The sequence below is a fragment of the Oncorhynchus mykiss genome, chromosome 23, assembly GCF_057628025.1.
Source record: "Oncorhynchus mykiss isolate SJ-2025 chromosome 23, ASM5762802v1, whole genome shotgun sequence".
NCBI lineage: Eukaryota > Metazoa > Chordata > Actinopteri > Salmoniformes > Salmonidae > Oncorhynchus > Oncorhynchus mykiss.
Genome location: NC_143044.1, coordinates 30,943,309 through 30,962,608, shown reverse-complemented (window position 1 = coordinate 30,962,608; position 19,300 = coordinate 30,943,309). Strand labels below are relative to the sequence as shown.

The following is a 19,300-nucleotide window of genomic DNA, read 5'->3' as shown; positions in this document are numbered from 1 at the left end:
TCCCCCTCACCAATATAACAGCCTTGGTGTCGACAACCAATGGTCAACCCTTTTAACCACTTTTTATCATTATTTTCCATAGTTCTTTTTCTTCAATTTGTGTTGAATTTATTTTTGTCTCTCTCTCTCTCCCAGGTCATCAGAAGAAGCTGATGTTAGCCGTGAAGCGTTTATGCGACCTGCATCGTTCCCGTCACCATGCCAATGGCTCCGGCACGCTACGGTGTAGTAAACCCCTCGCGGCTCTGGAGCTGGTGGCTATCGAGCCCCCCGAGCCCCCTGCCGACTGCTGCCCCCCATCCCCCCACACTCCCAGGACACCCCTACTTTCCTTTCAGGACAGCGAGCTGAGCACAGAGCTACAAAACGCCATGATGGGCAGGGCAGGAGGAGGAGGGGTGGGGATAGGGGGGTTTGGGATGTGTGTGAGAGGTGTGGTGAGGGGTGTGGTGTCGCCGATGTCGCTCAGCCAGGAGAGCATTGGAACGCGCTCCCGCGGATCTGGGAATTCTGGGAATTTTTCGGGATGTTCCCAAGAGCTTCACCAACAGACTCTGGCATCGGCTGGAGTGTACAGTCGCTCGGACGAGAGCCTGGGGGGAGTGGGAGGCAGATGGGCGAGACAGGGGGGAGGAGGGAGTCCAGAGAGAGACAGGCAGAGACCCACAGAGTTGTGGTCAGACCAGCTGCGCCAGCCCCCCACTAAACTACCCATCACCCCCATCACCCCTCCTCTCACCCCCAGCAAGATGCCCCGCTTCGCCTACCCAGCCGTGCCCGTGCCCAGTAAACCCAAACCCTGCCAGTCCCCTGCCCACCCCCACCGCCCCTCCTTCTCTCCCCAGGCCTCCCCCACACAGAGGACCTTCAGTTACCTCCACACCCAGGGAGGAGGTACCGATCTGGGCCAGCGTGGTCTACCCAAGCCCCATGCTGGAGCTGTCCCCCTCCCAGGACTAGGCCTCAACACAGAGGCCCTTAAGGGCCCTAAGAAACGCACCCAGAGTCTGACCCACTATTCCCTGTCAGATGGAGAACCGGAAGATGACGAGTTATCGGCGCAAGAATCCGTTCCCCCGGTGACCATGCCCTCATACGCCACACTAGGACGCAAACCAGGCCGCGGCCAATCCTCCGCCGTCCAACGCCACATCAGCCGGAGCCACACATTCGCTGTGCGCTCTCGCCGCAAAGGCCCGCCCCCACCACCACCTAAGAGGTTGAGCTCGGTGAGTGGCAGCCAGGCCAACGAATCAGGAGGAGGAGCAGTAGTGTCAGTGGAGGTGCCAGGGGTGGAGACTGAGAGTGCAGGCAGTGTGAGGAGCATTGCAGCCAGGCTACAGGGGTCCGGGCCCAGGGGCAGTCCCTCTAAGGGGGTAGAATTACCCTCCCCACGCACCTCCACCCTCCCCTCCCACAAACCTGTACCCGCTCTGGGGCTGGAAGGTCTGAGGAGGATGGGGAGCGAGCGGAGAGATAGAGATGGAGGGATCGAGAGAATCCCAGAAGAGGAGGGAGAGAGAGGGAGGAAGAGTGGTTCAGTATTGGAAAGCTCTACGTCACTTCAGAGGAGCTCCAGTGAGAACCTCCCTTTCGCGGAGGAGGGCAACCTCACCATCAAACAGCGGCCCAGGTTGGGAGCAGGTTCCCGGGCAGAGCCTGAAATCCAACCCCAGGCTTCTCTAGAAGACCCAAAGATGCAGCCCCCAAAGTCCCTGGAGATCCCAAAGTTCAACCTCAAAGAGTCGGACACGGTCAAACGGCGGCGTCAGCCTAAAGACCGGGACACACACACACTGGACGAGATCTTCACCCCCAGCGAAGATGACGCACACACACAGCCGCACACACACAGCCGGTCCAACGGCTTCCACACACACACAAACAGAGACATAAAGAGTGAGGAGGAAGCAGGTGTGAGGTCAGAGCGCAGTTTACAGAGAGTAGGATCGACAGGGAAATGCCAGAAACCACCTCTGTCCTCCAAACCAACCAGCACTCCCCTCAAACCAGCTGGTCAACAGATACACACAACTACATCTAAACCAGGCAGTCAACAGATACACACAACTACATCTAAACCAGGCAGTCAACAGAAGACAGCACCAATGTCCAAATTAGGTAGCACACACAACCATATAACCACTCCTATACCAGCCAATCAACAAATACACACAACTTCTTCAAGACCAGCCAGTCAACAGACACGGGCAACTATCCATATACCAGCCAGCCCACAAAATACACGCACAACCAACTCCATACCGATCAATCCACAGAAACTAGTAACAGCAGCAAAACCAGCCAGTCCACAGAAAACAATAACATCCAAGCCAGTAAATCACCAGACGCCTGCTACTGTCTCTAGACTTCCCCAGCGCAGCACATCCATAACGTCAGCCCCTACAGCCCGTTCCCCTGGTGTGACTCTCAATGTGGTCCAGAGTGTGGTTTTCACTTCCCCAGCCCAGGCAGCCCCCGTTTCATCCTACCGCACCTTAGGGCCTCCAGGCCAGGCAGGGCGAGCAGTAAAGGCCCAGGCTGGTAAGGCCTGCTCGGAGGTACTGGTTCAGAGGAGGCTGGATGAGACCAGCACGTCACTCGAGGAAGCGCTGAAAGATGTAGAGAGGAAACTGGCTCAGGACGACACTGACGGGTAAGACACACACATGTGGCAGACACATACACACACACACTCACTGTATTAACACTCTCCTCTCTCTATTCCAGTGGCAGCGGCACAGTGAAAGCAGCAGGGAATATTCTGGATGACATCGGCAACATGTTTGGTGACCTCGCTGACCAGCTGGATGCCATGTTGGATTAAATCCTCTTCATTTCACTCAAGGCAAACTGAATAGGATCAGCTGGGTTTAATGGATTGGGTTGGGTTGCCTAGATACCTAGGCTTTGACCCAAATGGCACCCTATTCACTATATAGTGCACTACTTTGGACCAGAGCCCTACATGTCCTGGTCAAAGTATTTCACTATATAGGGAATTAGCGAGCCATGCAGAACGGTGCCCTAAACTTGCTTAGACTGATCTGCATGTTTCCAACATCCACTCTCATAGGGTGGATGACAGAAAGTATGAGGGAGGTGAAGAGAGAGGGGAAAGGAAGGGTGAGGGAATGTGAGAGAAGGGAGATGGGAGCTGTAGGGAGAGGGGAGCTGTAGGGTTGAGGAGAGCAGATATCTTACACAAACACTTTGTCATCAGAATTTTTTACGCAAGCGCTTACTGAGGGATACACCTTACTGAGGGATACACCTTACTGAGGGATACACCTGTGGGTTGTGTTGTTGGAATAGCATCAGTGAGAGGCACACACACCAGGACTTATCTAAACTGAAGCACATAACCCTGGATCAATGGTTTTGCTAGGCAGACAGCACAATAACACAGAAAAGGGTACTGTGATTTATGACATCGAGCACAGGTTTATGACAGAGCATGCGTGGCTTTGCTACAGCTTTGCGCTGAACCAACCAGATTTTACCAATGGGAATAAGGGTCCATTTTCAACATGTATGTATTGTATGTTGTATTATATTCTCGTCTTAAACTTTACCCAATGTTACGTTAAAAAAGTGTGTCAATATTTTTAACATGAGATAAATCTTTAACGTTCCTGAAAACTGAGAATTTAGTTTACTTTGGATTTGCTTTAACAAAGGGAGCACCTATTTACTTCAATGTTAAGTGTAACTATGGCATTTCAAAAGTACTTTAATTTGTTTTATCTTATGTTATTTAACATGTAATATACTACAGTTTGGTTCATTATTGTTGGAGTTGGGTAAGTATCTATAAGATGACATATTATCTGAATTAAATTCCATGCATATGTATTTGTTTATGGTTTACCAAAGTGGAAATCCAGTGTTAGCTCTCCAAAGGCTTCAAAACAACATGTGGGGAGTGTAAAGCGCAGCTGTGTAGTGAAGGTGTTGCAGTATGTTATAATGTTATAAGTTTTGGTCGCAAACACAGTTTAGCAGGTGCAGCAAAATACTTATGTTTCTAGCACCTAACAATGCAGACAAATGTTAGACAATTAAAATGTAAGAAGGGGAAAAAGAAGATCAAGAATGGCGGGATGAATCTGATTAACAACCCAAATAGCAGTAATCAACTGTACAGGTGTTTATACTACTGACATGTACAGTGGCAAGAAAAAGTATGTGAACCCTTTGGAAATGTCTGGATTTCTGCATAAATTGGTCATAAAATTTGATCTGAACTTCATCAAGGTCACAACAATAGACAAAGTCTGCTTAAACTAATAACACAAACAAACAAAAAATCATGTATTTTATTGAACACACCCTGTAAACATTCACAGTGCAGGGTGGAAGAAGTATGTGAACCCTTGGATTTAATAACTGGTTGACCCTCCTTTGGCAGCAATAACCTCAACCAAATGTTTTCTGTAGTTGCGGATCAGACCTGCATAACAGTCTGGAGGAATTTAGGACCATTCCTCTTTACAAAACTGTTTCAGTTCAGCAATATTCTTGGGATGTCTGGTGTGAACCGCTTTCTTGAAGTCATGCCACAGCATCTCAAATCAGGTTGAGGTCAGGAGACTGACTGGGCCACTCCAGAAGGCGTATTTTCTTCTGTGTTTTGGGTTGTTGTCCTGTTGCATCATCCAACTTCTGTTGAGCTTCAGTTAGTGGACAAATAGCCTAACATTCTCCTGCAAAATGTCTTTATTTATTTATTTATTTGTTTTTATTTTACCTTTATTTAACCAGGTAGGCAAGTTGAGAACAAGTTCTCATTTACAATTGCGACCTGGCCAAGATAAAGCAAAGCAGTTCGACAGATACAACAACACAGAGTTACACATGGAGTAAAACAAACATAGTCAATAATAAAGTATAAACAAGTCTATATACAATGTGAGCAAATGAGGTGAGAAGGGAGGTAAAGGCAAAAAAGGCCTTGGTGGCAAGGTAAATACAATATAACAAGTAAAACACTGGAATGGTAGTTTTGCAATGGGAGAATGTGCAAAGTAGAAATAAAAATAATGGGGTGCAAAGGAGCAAAATAAATAAATAAATAAAATACAGTTGGGAAAGAGGTAGTTGATAGGGCTAAATTATAGGTGGGCTATGTACAGGTGCAGTAATATGTGAGCTGCTCTGACAGTTGGTGCTTAAAGCCAGTGAGGGAGATAAGTGTTTCCTCTGTGTTAAGTGTCTTGATAAACTTGGGAATTCATTTTTCCGCCGATGATAGCAAGCTGTCCAGGCCCTGAGGCAGCAAAGCAGCCCCAAACCATGATGCTCTCACCACCATACTTTAGGGTTGGGATGAGTTTCTGATGTTGGTGTGCTGGGCCTTTTTTCTCCCGACACATAGTGTTGTGTGTTCCTTCCAAACAACTCAACTGTAGTTTCATCTGTACACAGAATATTTTTCCAGTAACGTGTCCTCCCATGAACACCATTCTTGTTTAGTGTTTTACGTATTGTGGACTCGTCAACAGAGCTGTTAGCATGTTCCAGATTTCTATAAGTCTTTAGCTGACACTCTAGGATTCTTCTTAACCTCACTGAGCATTCTGCATTGTGCTTTTGCAATCATCTTTGAAGGATGGCCCCTCCTAGGGAGAGTAGCAACAGTGCTGAACTTTCTCCATTTATAGACACTTTGTCTTACCGTGGACTGATGAACATCAAGGCTTTTAGAGATAATTGTGTAACCCTTTCCAGCTTTATGCAAGTCAACAATTCTTAATCTTAGGTCTTCTGAGATCTCGTTTGTTCAAGGCATGGTTCACATCACGCAATGCTTCTTGTGAATAGCACACTCAAAATTTGTGAGTGTTTTTTATAGGGCAAGGCAGCTCCAATCTCGTCTCATTGATTGGACTCCAGGTTAGCTGACTCCTGACTCCAATTAGCTTTTGGAGAAGTCATTAGCCTAAGGGTTCACATACTTTTTCCAACCTACACAGTGAATGTTTAAATTATGTATTCAATATAGACAAGAAAAATACAATAATTTGTGTTATTAGCACACTATATTTTCTATTGTTGTGACTTAGAGGATCAGATCAAATTTGATGACCAATTTATTCAGAAATCCCAGTAATTTCAAAGGGTTCACATACTTTTTCTTGCCACTGTATAGGCTGTGAGGTGGGTAGTATACACACCACATGAGGTTGGTGGCACCAGATTGGGGAGGACCGGATCGTGGTAATAGTTGAAGCAGAATCAGTGGAATGGTATCGAATACAGCAAAAGCTCCATTCCAGCCATTATTAGGAGCCGTCCTCCCCTCAACAGCCTCCACTGATACTCACCTTAACATTATAACAGGCCTGGATGGCTCTCGCAGGGGTGGGCAACTCCAGTCCTTAGGGGCCTGATTGGTGCCACAGTTTTGCCCCAGCTAAAACACCTTACTCCAATAATCACCTAATCATGATCTTCAATTTAGAATCCAATTGGATTAATCAGCTGTGTTTGCAAGGGATGGAGAAAAAGTGTGACACCAATCAGGCCCTCGAGGACTGGAGTTGCCCACCCCTGCACAGAGTCTACTGCATAGCCTCAGAGTACTGTACATTGAACTGGACTGTAGTAATGTAACCTACAGTAAACCCTGACCTAGTTAAAACAGCAATCAGCAGTTGAAACAATAACAAAGCGCCCCTGTTTTGGTAAAAAATATGAGGGATGGATGGGGCTTGATAAATCTAACCACTCAAATGTATAGACAGAGCTATGGATGGCAAGCACTGACCATCCATGATATCAACATTATACACTGAGTATACAAAACATTAAGAACACCTCTTTCCATGACATAGACTAATCAGGTGAAAGCTATGATCTCTTTATCAATGTCACTTGTTAAATCCACTTCAAGTAGTGTACATGAATGGGAGGAGCCACGTTAAAGAAGGAAAATTGAGACATGGATTGTGTAAGTGTGCCGTTGATTGAAGTGTCTTTCAACGGGGTATGGTAGTAGGTGCCAGGTGCACCGGTGTCAGTGTGTCAACAACTGCAACGCTGCTGGGTTTTTCATGCTCAACAGTTTCAAGAATGGTCCACCACCCAAGAGACATCCAGCCAGCATTGGTGTCGACATGGGCCAGCATCTCTGGAACGCTTGACACCTTGTAGAGACCATGCCCCAACAAATTGAGGCTATTCTGAGGACAGGGGAGGGGGTTCCTGTTTGGTGTACTCAGTGTTGTTTTAACCATGTTTTGAGGCTATATAGTGTTTGTTTACATTTACTTTGTTTACAAACATTTGAGTAAAACAAGCTTATATTTTGGATTCTGAAGATAGTTGTTCAAAGCTCATGAGGCATTTATAAGTTATATTCCAGAATCAATGGGTACATACTGTATCATGAAAAAAATCTAGCTTTGTTTCTCCAATGCTGTTCCAGCAATTGTTACCAGAAACTGTGGGGTGGGTCTTGGCAAATGTAACTGTCATTTGAATTCTGTGGTAACCAGTGCCACCCCAAAACCAAAGACAAGGGGGCGGATTTGGGCCCATTTCAGTGATGGTTTCTTCAAGAGAGAAAGCCGCTTTCGAATGTATTTAACTTTCATGAATGTTTCTGAAAAAGTGTTCTTGTTACAATGACCACATCGACTGACTTTATTTTGTAGATTTTTTTTTTTTACTTATATTTACTTATATATGCACCTTCTCTGTCATATGTCATGTCAACAACATTGTATTATTTATATTAGCATTCATATAACAAAAGTCCATGATTATACAATTCCATAATAGTTTTGTAGTCATATAGCTGTGATTTTGTATGTGTATACAGTTGAAGTCGGAAGTTTACATACACCTTAGCCAAATACATTTAAACTCAGTTTTTCACAATTTCTGACATTTAATCCTAGTAAAAATTCCCTGTTTTAGGTCAGTTAGGATCACCACTATTTGAAGAATGTGAAATGTCAGAATAATAGTAGAGAGAATGATTTATTTCAGCTTTTATTTCTTTCATCATATTCCCAGTGGGTCAGAAGTTTACATGCACTCAATTAGTATTTGGTAGCATTGCCTTTAAATTGTTTAACTTGGGTCAAACGTGTCGGGTAGCCTTCCACAAGCTTCCCACAATAAGTTGGGTGAATTTTGGCCCATTCCTCCTGACAGAGCTGGTGTAACTGAGTCAGGTTTGTAGGCCTCCTTGCTCGCACTCGCTTTTTCAGTTCTGCCCACAAATGTTCTATGTGATTGAGGTCAGGGCTTTGTGATGGCCACTCCAATACCTTGACTTTGTTGTCCTTAAACCATTTTGCCACAACTTTGGAAGTATGCTTGGGGTCATTGTCCATTTTGAAGACCCATTTGCGACCAAGCTTTAACTTGCTGACTGATGTCTTGAGATGTTGCTTCAATATATCCACATCAAATTCCTTCCACATGATACCATCTATTTTGTGAAGTGCACCAGTCCCTCCTGCAGCAAAGCACCCACACAACATGATGCTGCCACCCCCGTGCTTCACGGTTGGGATGGTGGTCTTCGGCTTGCGAGCCTCCCCCTATTTCCTCCAAACATAAAATGGTCATTATGGCCAAACAGTTCTATTTTTGTTTCATCAGACCAGAGGACATTTCTCCAAAAAGTACCATCTTTGTCCCCATGTGCAGTTGCAAACCGTAGTCTGGCTTTTTTTATGGTGGTTTTGGAGCAGTGGCTTCTTCCTTGCTGAGTGGCCTTTCAGGTTATGTCGATATAGGAATCGTTGTACTGTGGATACAGATACTTTTGTACCTGTTTCCTCCAGCATCTTCACAAGGTTATTTGCTGTTTTTCTGGGACTGATTTGCACATTTCGCACCAAAGTACATTCATCTCTAGGAGACATAATGCGTCTCCTTCCTGAACAGTATGACGGCTGCGTGGTCCCATGGTGTTTATACTTGCATACAATTGTTTGTACAGATGAATGTGGTACCTTCAGGCATTTGGAAATTGCTCCCAAGGATGAACCAGACTTGTGGAAGTCTACAATGTTTTTCTTGGCTGATTTCTTTTAATTTTCCCATGATGTCAAGCAAAGATGCAGTGAGTTTGAAGGTAGGCCTTGAAATACATCCACAGGTACACCTCCAATTGACTCAAATTATGTAAATTAGCCTATCAGAAGCTTCTAAAGCCATGACATAATTTTCTGGAATTTTCCAAGCTGTTTAAAGGCACAGTCAACTTAGTGTATGTAAACTTCTGACCCATTGGAATTGTGATACAGAGAATTATAAGTGAAATAATCTGTAAACAATTGTTGGAAAATACACAAAGTAGATGTCCTAACCGACTTGCCAAAACTATAGTTTGTTAACAAGAAATTTGTGGAGTGGTTGAAATACGAGTTTTAATGACTCCAACCTGAGTGTATGTAAACTTCCGACTTCAACTGTAGATGGGGGAAAAGTGACCATGCATAGATAATAAAACGCAAGTAGCAGCAGTGTAAAGTGGGGGGGGTCAATGCAAATAGTCCAGGTAGCCATTTGATTAGCACTGTACAGTAGGATAATATTGTATCTAGGAGGAGTTCTGACTTCAACTGTAGCTGCTTCTGCTTCATGCAGTGTTTACTACTTTCATCAGATAGGGGGGCCTCCCAAATGCCACCCTATTTTTTATTTAGTGCACTACTTTTGACCAGGACCCTGGTCAAAAGTAGTGCACTTCATTGGAAATAGGGTGGCATTTTGTAATTGGGACACAGACATCGTTACTTTTACTCAAGCATTAAATTACCAGTATACTCAGGTCCTACAGTACAGTACCCATCAATACTGCAATTATACACTTTACAAAAATATAAAACGCAACATGTAAAGTATTGGTCCTATGTTTCATCAGCTGAATTAAAAGACACCAGAAATGTTCCATACACACTAAATTTGGTTCACACATTTGTATACATTCCTGTTACTGAGCATTTCACCTTTGCCAAGATAATCCATCCACCTGACAGGTGTGGCATATCAAGAAGCTGATTAAGCTGCATGATCATTACACAGGTGCACATTGTGCTGGGCACAATAAAAGGCCACTCAAAAATGTGCAGTTTTATCACACAACACCACAGATGTCTCAAGTTGAGGGAGCATGCAATTGGCATGCTGACTGCAGGAATGTCCACCAGAGCTGTTGCCAGATAATTTAATGTTAATTTCTCTACCATAAGCCCCCTCCGTCATTTTCAAGAATTCGGTAGTACGACCAATCGGCCTCATAACCGCAGACCGCGTGTATGGCGTCGTGTGGGCGAGCGGTTTGCTGATGTCAACATTGTAAACAGAGTGCCCCATGGTGGCGGTGGGGTTATGGTATGGGAAGGCATAAGCTACAGACAACAAACACAATTGCATTTTATCGATGGCAATTTGAATGCACAGAAATACCGTGATGAGATCCTGAGGCCCATTTTTTAAGGTATCTGTGACCAACAGTTGCATATCTGAATTCCCAGTCATGTGAAATCCATAGATTAGGGCATAATTTATTTCATTTGACTGATTTCCTCATTAACTGTAACTCAGTAAATCTTTGAAATCGTATGTTGCGTTTATATTTTTGTTCAGAAATATATATATATATGAGCTCTGGAATAAATTAGGAGACCACTGCAAAATGATCAGTGTCTCTGATTTTACTATTTATAGGTATGTGTTTGGGTAAAATGTACATTTTTGTTTTATTCTATAAACTTCTGACGACGTTTTCCCAAATTCCCCCCAAAATTGTCATTTAGAGCATTTATTTGCAGAAAATTTCAACTGGTCAAAATAACAAAAAAGAACAGCGCAAAGAAAATAGGTTCATATTCATTTTTAAACAATACAATAATGTTTTAACTTAGGAAGAGTTCAGAAATCAAGATTAAATGGAATAACCCTGATTTTCAATCGCAGCTTTCATGCTCTCCACCAGTCTTTCACATTGATGTTGGGTGACTTTATGCTACTCCTGGCGCAAAAAAATCAAGCAGCTTGGCTTTGTTTGATGGCTTGTGACCATCCATCTTCCTCTTGATCACATTCCAGAGGTTTTTAATGGGGTTCAGATCTGGAGACTGGGCTGGCCATGACAGGGTCTTGATCTGGTAGTCCAATCATCCACACCTTGATTGACCTGGCTGTGTGGCACGGAGCATCGTCCTGCTGGAAAAACCAATCCTTTTGCAGTGGTCTCTTAATTTTTTCCAGAGCTGTGTGTAGGTGTGCACACACACAAATGACATATTGGTTTCCTTACCCTGTGAAACAGTCTATGGACAAGGTAAGACAACAATCCATGATTAAAGTCGTCTTCGCCTGGCCACTGTCTATAAATGTTAATTTATGTAATTTGGGTGAATGATCACTCATTCTTAGGGCTGAAGCCCTAAAAATTTAAAAAGTTACTTTCTGATTGATCTGATCTATGCTGCGTTTACCGTGAATGCAGTCTGCACTAACTAGGAAATATTGCCGTTACATTTCAATCACGCTGTACTGCTGAACATCCGCAATACGGATTGAATAGAGCCCTAAAACCTCTTACTGTACATAACCTTAACTAGTGATAAAGTACAACAATGACACTTTACTAAACAGGAATTGCAAAAACTGTAAAGTGTTTATTTTAGGCTTCATTCTAATGTCAGAACATTGTTCTAGAGCACTAGCTATTGACTTGCTGATTGGTCTGTGTTGTTTGTGATGCACGCCCACCTGTTTACTCATCAGTTTACTGTTTAAACCATTAAAAAGGGAGAATCTAAAACAGTTGTTTTCCTTTGAGATCCCACAGAGAATGCATGGTGAGACACACACACAAAAAGGGTTAAAGAAGATGGACAAAAAGACATGTTTGATCCGAAATTTATAGCTGTCATCCTCATCAATACAACTCAGCCCTTCTACCAGTGTACAGTGTACAAAAGCCTTCACACCCAGTAGCTCTCCAGAACCAGAGTTGATCCCTGGTCTATACTATAGCGCCTAGTGGCGCCCTGAACCAGATTTAACTGACACATAAAGTAGGAAATTACTGATACACTGTACAGTTGGCTAACATTCCATTCAACCAAGAGTCTATTCAGAAACAAACAAACTGAGGATTTCTTTCTTTAAGACATATTTCACTATGTACAAATCTAATGAAAGAAACATGAAAAATTATATTTTCATGTCATTCTTTAAAACGTTGAGACAATGGCAGGGGGAATAAAATTGAGAATTTTACAATAGGTGTGATTGAACTCCGGTTTGGACAGGTTGTTAACCCAGGAATGTTTATGTTTACACTGAGATAGAATGGTTCACTTTGGATTCAAAAATCTAGAACCACATATATGACCATGTCACATTTAGAACAGAATTGACATGACAAAATCTTCAAATAGACAGGGTAGTAAACATCACAACAAAGTAAACCAGCGGTCAGCATTAGAATGATACAATTCCTGAACAAATTCAGTAATATTTGCCAAACAGACGTGTAGACCACTTAGGTGATAAATGCTTGGTCTTGTATTGCTAAGAATTCAACAGATCGTCTGTCGTTCATCTAGTCAGAAGTACTAAAGCATGAAAGTCTCTGGAAATAAGATTGAAGATGAATCAGTCATCCACAAAGCTCCATCAGTTCCAGCTTGCTATTGGCTAGCTCATGATTTTAAAAGGAAGCATTGCGACCACCAACCAACCAGATTGCAGATTAAAAGACTGACAACACACTTTATAGCAATGTTAATTCCTTTATAATTTTCCCTGCATCCCATAATCTCTTATTTTGTCATCATCTTACTCTACTAGAGGTCAACTGTACATTGTTTTTCCAGCTTCTAAATTGTTAATTACATTGTTTCTTATTTAGGAGTGGCGTTTAAATTTTAAAAAAGTGGAAAACCCGAAATTAACACGATGAAAATAATGAAATCACAACCAATAACACTTTCACGTGTGTGTATGCGCGCATTTGGAGAGAGCAAAAGGTAGACAAAAAGGAGGAAGGAAATATGTGGTTTACAGGTTACTGAAGAGTTCATTCCTCTTGCGCCAGTCCATGGCAGGGACTTTCTTGGCTGAACGTTTCTGGTGAGCCCTCTCCTTGGCCTGGGCTAGAGACATGCTGAGGGCTAGGCCTGCATCAGACTCCTTAGCCGGAACCACCTGGAATTGTGCCTGCACAGACAGACAGAGAGAGATTTACTCATTAGATATTCCACTGACCCGCGACAGGGAGGTCCGTGGGGCGACGTACAATTGGCCTAGCGTCGTCCGGGTCAGGGAGGGTTTGGCCGGTAGGGATCTCCTTGTCTCATCGCGCACCAGCGACTCCTGTGGCGGGCCGTGCGCAGTGCGCGCTAACCAAGGTCGCCAGGTGCACGGTGTTTCCTATGACACATTGGTGCGGCTGGCTTCCGGGTTGGATGCTCGCTGTGTTAAGAAGCAGTGCGGCTTGGTTGGGTTGTGTTTCGGAGGACACATGACTTTCAACCTTCGTCTCTCCCGAGCCCGTACGGGAGTTGTAGCGATGAGACAAGATACTAACAATTGGATACCACGAAATTGGGGAGAAAAGGGGGTAAAATGCATTTATTTAATATATATATATATATATACACCACTGATAAAAATGTTCACCGCTGGGGGCGGCAGTAGCCTAGTGGTTAGAGCGCTGAGCCAGTAACCAAAATGTTGCTCGATCGAATCCCAGAGCTGACAAGGTAAAAATCTGTGGTTCTGCCCCTGAACTAGGTCATCATTGTAAATAAGAATTTGTTCTTAACTGACTTGCCTAGTTAAATTAAGGTTAAATAAAAAATAAATGACAGTCTGTGGGGACACGATTCAGTCCCATTCCAAATCCTATTTTCCTTAACTGTAACCCTAGCTCCTAACCCTAAACTTAACACTAATTCTAACCTTTACCATAAACCCCCTAGAAATAGAATTCTATCTTGTAGGGACTAATAAAATGTCCCCAGTTGGCCAAATGTTTGTTTACTATTGCTGTGGATACTTCTGATCTCTTACAAGTATAGTTAAACACGTCCACACACGTCCACACACACACACGTCCACACACACACACGTCCACACACACCTCTGGTGGAGGGGTGCTGGCAGTGGCTGTTGGTAGAGAGCCAGTGGAGGAAGCGCTGGATGTAGACGAACTGACGGACACTTTAGGCTTTACCCCCACCTGTAGAGATCGGGACACACACACACATTAGAAACACACCTTATCGTTCACCTGTACAGACAATCACACATTATCGTTCACCTGCATCACACACACACACACCAGATAAACACACCTATGAAACACACATTCCAGTACATTGAAATCACACCAATCACCAGCAGCCACAAGGGGTCAGGATTCACCATGCAGTGCCCTACTCACAGTAACCTGTGATTCAATCAACTGGTTCTGACAACACTGATCACTGTGTGCAGTCTTATTTGCTGCTGAATATTGACTTTACCAGCACTTGCTCAGAACCACTGAGATGTGCTACATGCTTTTGTTCTCTACTCTCAGCTTTATAGCTCTGAGTCAGTGTGAGTAGGAGTGAGCAAGATGGCTAATTATCTGACTAGTTCTCGTCCATCTCATCTCATTAACAGAATTACCAGTAGGCTTCAGGAATTATAGAGGCTCCCAATCTCATGGTCCCTCAGGGCTGGGCAGAGAGAGCACACTGGCTCACTATATCCACTACTGATGTCATCGCTACCAATCCCCTACGCTTGTTCCCAGGTGTCATGGCTGCTTTGTCCCAAAAGGCACCCTATTACCTATAAAGTAATATTGTGCTTTTAAATCAGACACTAGATGGGCTCTGGTCAAAAGTAGTGCCCTTTTAAGGGGATAGAGTGCCATTTGTGACACAGACTTAGTGTCCCTACATTCAGCCCGTCTGCTCTCAATGAGGTATGATTATAGTGGATGATCCTACTGTCATCACACACCCATCTTATCTAGCCAAAGACTTATTTAGGTTTCTGATTTACCAATTAAATAATTAAAGCTCTGAAATATGAGTGTTCGGAAAAGAGAGAGAGTGAGCGAGCAAGACAGACAAGGCAAGCGGATTTGCCCTCACACCACATACACGCAGTCCTCCTCACCTCCTCTTCTGCTCCCCCATCCGACACAGGTTCAGGAAGAGGTCCTAGAGGAAACAGTGGGACAATATTTTCTTTTATTGACATTGTTAATAAGGAATGGAGACACAAACGGCAGATAAACGCCTTATTTGGAACCACAGTCCTCCCTTCACTCCTGTATCAGGTCAGTGGTATTGTTGACTAATCGGACTAATAAATACTGTGGAAATTAGATATCTGAATAAAGGGTTTGACTCCTCTGTCCCGGATCTTTAGAGACCTTTGCTTCCTCCACACCACAGCTGTCACTGTGGATACGGTTGCAATGACTTCATATTTAAAGAGAAGGCTATTGGCTTGTTCTAGTTCTGATGCCAGCCAGCTAGTCCTCCACCCAAACTTCAGTTTAATCATTAACTTCAACAAGGCTGCTCTGTCTGAATAACTGTGTGTGTATGTGTGTATGTGTGTATGTACAGTGGGGGAAAAAAGTATTTAGTCAGCCACCAATTGTGCAAGTTCTCCTACTTAAAAAGATGAGAGAGGCCTGTAATTTTCATCATAGGTACACTTCAACTATGACAGACAAAATGAGGGAAAAAAAATCCAGAAAATCACATTGTACGATTTTTAATGAATTTATTTGCAAATTATGGTGGAAAATAAGTATTTGGTCAATAACAAAAATGTCTCAATACTTTGTTATATACCCTTTGTTGGCAATGACAGAGGTCAAACGTTTTCTGTAAGTCTTCACAAGGTTTTCACACACTGTTGCTGGTATTTTGGCCCATTCCTCCATGCAGAACTCCTCTAGAGCAGTGATGTTTTGGGGCTGTTGCTGGGCAACACGGACTTTCAACTCCCTCCAAAGATTTTCTATGGGGTTAAGATCTGGAGACTGGCTAGGCCACTCCAGGACCTTGAAATGCTTCTTACGAAGCCACTCCTTCGTTGCCCGGGTGGTGTGTTTGGGATCATTGTCATGCTGAAAGACCCAGCCACATTTCATCTTCAATGCCCTTGCTGATGGAAGGAGGTTTTCACTCAAAATCTCACGATACATGACCCCATTCCTTCTTTCCTTTACACGGATCAGTCGTCCTGGTCCCTTTGCAGAACAACAGCCCCAAAGCATGATGTTCCCACCCCCATGCTTCACAGTAGGTATGGTGTTCTTTGGATGCAACTCAGCATTATTTGGCCTCCAAACACAACGAGTTGAGTTTTTACCAAAAAGTTATATTTTGGTTTCATCTGACCATATGACATTCTCCCAATCTTCTTCTGGATCATCCAAATGCTTTCTAGCAAACTTCAGACGGGCCTGGACATGTACTGGCTTAAGCAGGGGCACACGTCTGGCACTGCAGGATTTGAGTCCCTGGCGGCGTAGTGTTTTACTGATAGTAGGCTTTATTACTTTGGTCCCAGCTCTCTGCAGGTCATTCACTAGGTCCCCCCGTGTGGTTCTGGGATTTTTGCTCACCGTTCTTGTGATCATTTTGACCCCCACGGGGTGAGATCTTGTATGGAGCCCCAGATCGAGGGAGATTATGTCTTCCATTTCCTAATAATTGCTCCCACAGTTGATTTCTTCAAACCAAGCTGCTTACCTATTGCAGATTCAGTCTTCCCAGCCTGGTGCAGGTCTACAATTTAGTTTCTGGTGTCCTTTGACAGCTCTTTGGTCTTGGCCATAGTGGAGTTTGGAGTGTGACTGTTTGAGATTGTGGACAGGCGTCTTTTATCCTGATAACAAGTTCAAACAGGTGCCATTAATACAGGTAACGAGTGGAGGACAGAGGAGCCTCTTAAAGAAGTTACAGGTCTGTGAGAGCCAGAAATCTTGCTTGTTTGTAGGTGACCAAATACTTATTTTCCACCATAATTTGCAAATAAATTCATTAAAAATCCTACAATGTGATTTTCTGGATTTTTTTTCTAATTTTGTCTGTCATAGTTGAATTGTACCTATGATGAAAATTATAATTACTCATCTTTTTAAGTGGGAGAACTTGCACAATTGGTGGCTGACTAAATACTTTTTTGTCCCACTGTATGTATGTATGTATGTATGTATGTATGTATGTATGTATGTATGTATGTATGTATGTATGTATGTATGTATGTTACACACACAGAGAGAGAGAGAGATGTGTGCCTGCCTGCATGTCTGTCCGCCTGTCTGTCTGCGTCCGTCCGTCCGCCCGTCCATCCGCCCGCCCGCGTGTCCGTCCCTCCACCCGTCTGCGTCCGTCAGCCCGCCTGTCCCGCATGACCACCCGCTTGTCCGTCCCTCTGCCTGTCTGTCTGCGTCCGTCCGCGTGACCACCCGCGTGTCCGTCCCTCCCACCCGCCCGCATGTCCTTCCGTCCGCCCGTGTGTCCTTCCGTCCTACCGCCCGCCCTACCGACCGCGTGTCCACCCGCCCTACCGACCGCGTGTCCACCCGCGTGTCCTACCCCCCCCGTCTGTCTTGTTTTTCCAATGAAATAGTGTGTATGCGTGTGTACCTGTAAGGTGGGCCTCAGTAGGAATGATGTCACAGCTGTTGAAGAAAGCCTCTGCCTCACGATCCACCACCAGTAGACTGGTCTCATCTCCCCCGGCCTTAATGGCTGCTACCACCTCACTGTGCTGCATCCCTACTACTGACATACTGTTAACCTGGGGGTTGGGGAGAGAAGAGGAAAGAATTATGTTATCAAAGTACAGCTGTCCAGTACATCCAGAACAGTGAGACAATAGACTTGATGTGAATGCAGCCATGCTGTGGGTGGTGTAGTGGTTAGGGACTATAACATACAGTCCAGTCCTCCCACGGAGGTTTAAACTGAACTAAACGGTTCGGGGCGCTGTAGGAACTAAGCTCTGCCACAAGACGGAGGACTGCCTGTCGAACTCCAGCGGGAGAAAATACCATCTGGAATCTCTCACAGACTCCCACCATTTGATCAAACAACAGAGCCATTATACACCCTCTCCCTGATCCCATTCCTCCATGTGTGTGTATTACCATACGTAAGAAATGTAGCTCACTAACATGTCCCTGGTTAGTGTAAAGCATTAGCCGTAAAGCGTGACCTTTGTTACACACCGTTTGAAGTCAGTGTAACTGGAGTGTAATGCAGGTCAGAGACACGGTTAGTGGATTAACTGAAGTCAGTATAACTGGAGTGTAATGCAGGTCAGTTAATCCACTAACCGTGTCTCTGAAGTCAGTGTAACTGGAGTGTAATGCAGGTCAGAGACACGGTTAGTGGATTAACTGAAGTCAGTGTAACTGGAGTGTAATGCAGGTCAGAGACACGGTTAGTGGATTAACTGAAGTCAGTGTAACTGGAGTGTAATGCAGGTCAGAGACACGGTTAGTGGATTAACTGAAGTCAGTGTAACTGGAGTGTAATGCAGGTCAGAGACACGGTTAGTGGATTAACTGGTAGTATTACAACATGAGGACCAAGAGCCCGAAAAACAGAATAAAAAAGGCCAAGGACAAAAGACTGTTTCCCCTTCACACACACTAACACCACAGGCCTTGTATAACCCTCTCTACCTTACTTTCCCTCTATTTTTACCTCACTCTCACACACTTCCCAGTAGTGCATTGCCTAATCCCAGTACTGATCGCTATTACTGATACTAAAAAAAAACAGCTTCCATTTCCAGGCCATCAGACTGTTAAATAGTCACCACTAGCCAGCCTCTGCCCAGTACCCTGCCCTGAACTTTAGTCACTGTCACTAGCCGGCCTCTGCCCAGTACCCTGCCCTGAACTTTAGTCACTGTCACTAGCCGGCTACCTTCCGGTTACTCAAACCTGCACCTTAGAGACTGCTGCCGTATAGACATAGGTCACTTTAATTATATGTTTACATAGTGTTTCACCCACTTCAATACATACTGTATTCTAGTCTAAGCTCATCCTAGATAGCTACTGCTGTACACACATACACACCTTTCTATTGATATACGGCCCATACACAACATTAAATAGATATTTATATTCCGGAATATGACATTGCTCATTCTGATATTTCTTAATTTTTTAATTTTGGGGGGAGGGGGGGGATTTCTGTATATTGTGTGGTATTACTGCACTATTGGAGCTCGAAACATAAGCATTTCGCTGCACCTGTTATAACATCTGCAAAATATATGTGAC

At 44.1% G+C, this 19,300-nt stretch overlaps 2 protein-coding genes across 9 annotated transcripts in view; one reads left to right on the top strand and one right to left on the bottom strand.

Moving 5' to 3' along the window:
• LOC110502760 (caskin-2) overlaps positions 1 to 4,084 on the top strand; it is a 74,377-nt gene extending 70,293 nt beyond the window's left edge. For all 8 annotated transcript variants that reach the window (XM_090217278.1, XM_090217276.1, XM_021581029.3 and 5 more), the window contains 2 exons: positions 136 to 2,656; positions 2,731 to 4,084. In XM_090217278.1, coding sequence (XP_090073404.1) covers positions 136 to 2,656; positions 2,731 to 2,827 — 2,618 coding nt within the window. In that variant the 3' untranslated portion in view covers positions 2,828 to 4,084. The remainder of the gene's footprint in view (positions 1 to 135; positions 2,657 to 2,730) is intronic.
• Positions 4,085 to 11,876: 7,792 nt separating this feature from the next.
• slc9a3r1a (SLC9A3 regulator 1a) overlaps positions 11,877 to 19,300 on the bottom strand; it is a 37,716-nt gene continuing 30,292 nt past the window's right edge. The window contains exons 3-6 of the mRNA XM_021581026.3: positions 17,649 to 17,802; positions 15,154 to 15,197; positions 14,123 to 14,221; positions 11,877 to 13,197 (exon numbers count right to left, since the gene is read on the bottom strand). Of these exons, the coding sequence (XP_021436701.2) occupies positions 13,039 to 13,197; positions 14,123 to 14,221; positions 15,154 to 15,197; positions 17,649 to 17,802 (456 nt within the window). The 3' untranslated portion in view covers positions 11,877 to 13,038. The remainder of the gene's footprint in view (positions 13,198 to 14,122; positions 14,222 to 15,153; positions 15,198 to 17,648; positions 17,803 to 19,300) is intronic.